The sequence below is a fragment of the Salvelinus namaycush genome, chromosome 24 (assembly GCF_016432855.1).
Source record: "Salvelinus namaycush isolate Seneca chromosome 24, SaNama_1.0, whole genome shotgun sequence".
NCBI classification, from domain to species: Eukaryota; Metazoa; Chordata; class Actinopteri; order Salmoniformes; family Salmonidae; genus Salvelinus; species Salvelinus namaycush.
Genome location: NC_052330.1, coordinates 22849437 through 22853139, shown reverse-complemented (window position 1 = coordinate 22853139; position 3703 = coordinate 22849437). Strand labels below are relative to the sequence as shown.

At 47.3% G+C, this 3703-nt stretch overlaps 1 protein-coding gene across 1 annotated transcript; it reads left to right on the top strand.

Annotated features, from left to right (window-relative positions):
- The first annotated feature begins 1471 nt into the window (after positions 1 to 1471).
- LOC120019014 (leucine-rich repeat and fibronectin type-III domain-containing protein 5-like) lies at positions 1472 to 3383 on the top strand. The gene is made up of 3 exons (XM_038962201.1): positions 1472 to 2362; positions 2652 to 2826; positions 3040 to 3383. The coding sequence occupies exons 1-3, from the start codon at positions 1472 to 1474 to the stop codon at positions 3381 to 3383; spliced, it is 1410 nt and encodes a 469-aa protein (XP_038818129.1).
- The last annotated feature ends 320 nt before the right edge of the window (positions 3384 to 3703 follow it).

Sequence of the window (3703 nt, the reverse complement as noted above, 5' to 3'; positions counted from 1 at the left end):
GTGGCTCCTTGGGAGGAGATGGTGTTGTGCAGCTGGCCCAGGTCTACTGGGTTAGTCATGGCCAGTTCGTACTATCAGGATAAGGTAAGATCCAGATGCAGACTGTGTCGAAGTAACAATATTTATTACAGCAACAGGGGCAAAGGTACAGGATGGCAGGCAGGCTCAGGTCAGGCAGAGGTCGGTAATCCAGAGACGGGTTAAAGGTACAGGATGGTACAGGCAGGCTCAGAGTCAGGGGCAGGCAGAGTGGTCAGGTGGGCAGGCCCAGGATAGGCAATGGTCAAAACCAGGAGGACGAGAAAAGAGACTGGGGAAAAGCAGGAGCTGATACAAAAACGCTGGTTGACTTGACAGACAAGTTGAACTGGCAACAGACAAACAGAGAACACCGTTATAAATACACACGGGACAATGGGGAAGATGGGCGACACCTGGAGGGGGGTGGAGACAATCACAAAGACAGGTGAAACAGATCAGGGTGTGACACCTGTTGTATGATTGTTTTGTTCTGTTTTGTCTGAACCCCAGGAAGAGTAGCCACAGATAGAACAATAAGCCAGATATTTTACCAGATGTATATATGTGAAGCATCCGGTTGCCGTTTCCACTCGCTACCAAATATGGTGATGAGAGGAAGCCCAGTGGCAGGCATTGTGAGAAGATGGAGCAAGATGGATTTTGGCCGACATTCTGCTAATTTTCTCATCAATGAAACATTCGATCTCCATACAGTTTTTTTCTGTTTCCAAAACTAGAATCTATAACAACCAAAGCAGACCCTGCTTTGTAGACTTTACCCTTTGCCAAAGTTTCAAAAAATTGCGTTGTTCAGGTGCAAGAGCGAATTGAGTTACTGCACACGTGCACTTCACAGAGTATGCGTTCCCTAACGGAAATATGCAAATAAATGCTGGAACGCGACAATAGGATCTCACTAGCTCATGCTTGTCTCTGCCCATCACCTTGCTTGTCCTGCCCACTATGATTAATTTGCTCCCATTGGAAACCACAGGCTCTGGTCTGTCTTGTGTTAGTTATAAATATCTTTGGAGTAGCTCTGGAAAAAGTAACAGCTAATGGAAATCCAAATAAACATATACAATTCTGTCTCTCTTGTTTCTACTTCATTGTTTTTGTGTGGGTGTATATGACGGCTTTGTTTTGGCATTTGATTGGACCCCAGGATCCAGGAAGAGTAGCGGTATCCAAATAAACGAAAACAATATTTTCTCTCCGGTCTCTACTTTGGTGTATGTTCCCATTCTGTCAGGGGAAAAAACTGACCTTGGATCAGTCTGGTGCAACTTCATCCAATTGCATGTTATTAAAATACTTTCTCTCTTGTCTCCTATTTGAGGTAAATTACCTTATATCAGTGTCTTGGGGTTATCTCCATTCAACATGTAGGATATTAAAATGCTTTCTCTTTCTTATCTATCCAGGTGTGTTAGCCTAACTGCAAAGCCTGATGGAGACCCTGTTAGTTTACCTGATGGTACTTGGCATGGCTGTAAAAGCCCACAAGGTCCAGGTGTGCCCAAAACGCTGTGTCTGCCAGATGCTTAACCCCAACCTAGCAACCCTCTGCGACAAGAAGGGCCTCCTCTTCGTCCCGCCCGACATCGACCGTCACACCGTGGAGATGCGTCTGGGCGACAACTTCGTTACGAGCATCAAACGACGGGACTTCGCCAACATGACCAAACTGCAAGACATGACGTTGTCTCGGAACACCATCAGCTCCATTTCGCCTCACGCCTTTAAAGATCTGGAGAACCTCAGAGCCTTGCATCTGGACAGCAACCGTCTGACGAGGCTCACCAACGACTCCTTCAGTGGGATGTCCAAGCTCCAACATCTCATTCTCAACAACAATCAGCTGATTCACATCCACATCGGGGCCTTCAATGATCTCACAGCTCTAGAGGAGTTAGATCTGTCCTACAACAACTTAGAAAGCGCCCCCTGGGTGGCCATCCAGAGAATGACCAGCCTCCACACCCTGGGCTTGGACCACAACATGCTTAGCTACATTCCTGAGGGAACCTTCTCTAGCCTGCAGAAGCTCAAACGCCTTGACGTCACATCCAACAAGCTCCAGAAGCTTCCGCCAGACCCAGTGTTCCAACGGGCCGGCGTCTTGGCCACATCAGGGAGCATGGGGCCGACGTCATTTGCGTTGAGTTTTGGGGGGAACCCACTGAGGTGTAACTGTGAGCTGCTGTGGCTGAGGAGGCTGAGGAGGGAGGATGATCTGGAGACATGTGCGGCTCCGCAGCACCTGGCTGGGCGATACTTCTGGACCGTGTCTGAAGAAGAGTTCCTCTGTGAGCCCCCTCTTATCACCAGACACTCCCAGGTAGGGCTGAGATGATACAGTCACAACACATCATTGGTAAATAGTATCGCGATAACCCAGTGATAACAGTATCATGATAACTGACAAAATATGCATTATCAAGCGTGTCACTGAACACACCTTTTGTTTTATAACACACCTTTTGTCCTCCCTTTCCAAGATAACCGCTTTTATTGCAATGATTGCCTAACATTGATTATCGTGCTATTGCAAATCATGATAACTGCTTTTGTCGCGATAACTCAATAATTATCGCAGAAGTAATATTGTTTTCCCTAACACCATCTAGGAGCTGCGAGCATTGGAGGGTCAGAGTGTATCTCTGCGCTGTAAGGCCAGGGGCGACCCAGACCCCATCATCCACTGGATCGCCCCAGATGGCCGGCTCATGTCCAATTCCTCCCGGGCTGCGGTGCACAGTGATGGGACCCTGGACATCCTTATCAGCACTGTGAAGGACTCAGGTGGGTGTCATTGAAATGTCTGTTATGGTGATTATGTTGAGTGTTTCTGTTTGTATGCTTTGGGTTTTAACAGCCCCTGAAGCCAGTTTTTTAGACCATATAATCCAAATCAAAATTATCCTTTGATGAACTCTGTTCTCTTGTTACATTTAGCTTCCCCTTCATTTGAAAGGAAACAGAAAAGCAAATAAATGTTCTCTATCGCTCCATCAGGCTCCTTCATCTGTGTTGCCTCCAACCCGGCCGGGGAGTCCCAACAAACTGTTGACCTGGTGATCGCCAAACTCCCACACATCACCAACAGTACTGTGGAGAAGGAACAGGACCCAGGTTCTTCTGATATCACCACGGTAACGAGGATGGGTGGTGGTGGGGAAGGCGGAGGAGTGGCGCCACTGGGAAACACAAAGACGAACCAGGAGAAGAAGGTGGTGATCGCTGAGGCCACGTCTACCTCGGCCCTGGTCAGGTTCAGCTTCCAGAGGAGTATACCGGGCATCCGAATGTTCCAGATCCAATACAACGGAACCTACGATGACTCTCTGGTTTACAGGTGAGCCTTGGCTTATATAGGCAGAAAAAAAGTTACTTTATCTTCCGTCCCTCTGTGTTTCATAATTTTCCTTCAATTCGCAAGAAGCTGAATGTATCTCACAGGAGAAACCATCCGAGCAAGCGAAACAGCGTCCCTCTGTCTCAGTATGTGTAGGCCGTCTATCTGATACTGTCTGGTAAAAAAGAATATGACATTGTTGCCACCCATAGCATTGAATACAAATGAAGCCAGCGAACATTTGACTTCCCTTGATAATTTTTAAAATAAAATAATAGCCAATCAGCTAAACTAAGTGAGCTCAACTGTGAATGGTCCTGGCGC

Excerpts from the sequence above, each read along its gene's own strand:
- LOC120019014 (XM_038962201.1), top strand. The coding sequence starts at position 1,472 with ATGGAGACCCTGTTAGTTTACCTGATGGTACTTGGCATGGCTGTAAAA. Across the intron at positions 2,363-2,651 it reads TTATCACCAGACACTCCCAG|GAGCTGCGAGCATTGGAGGG; the intron begins GTAGGGCTGAGA and ends AACACCATCTAG. Across the intron at positions 2,827-3,039 it reads CAGCACTGTGAAGGACTCAG|GCTCCTTCATCTGTGTTGCC; the intron begins GTGGGTGTCATT and ends TCGCTCCATCAG.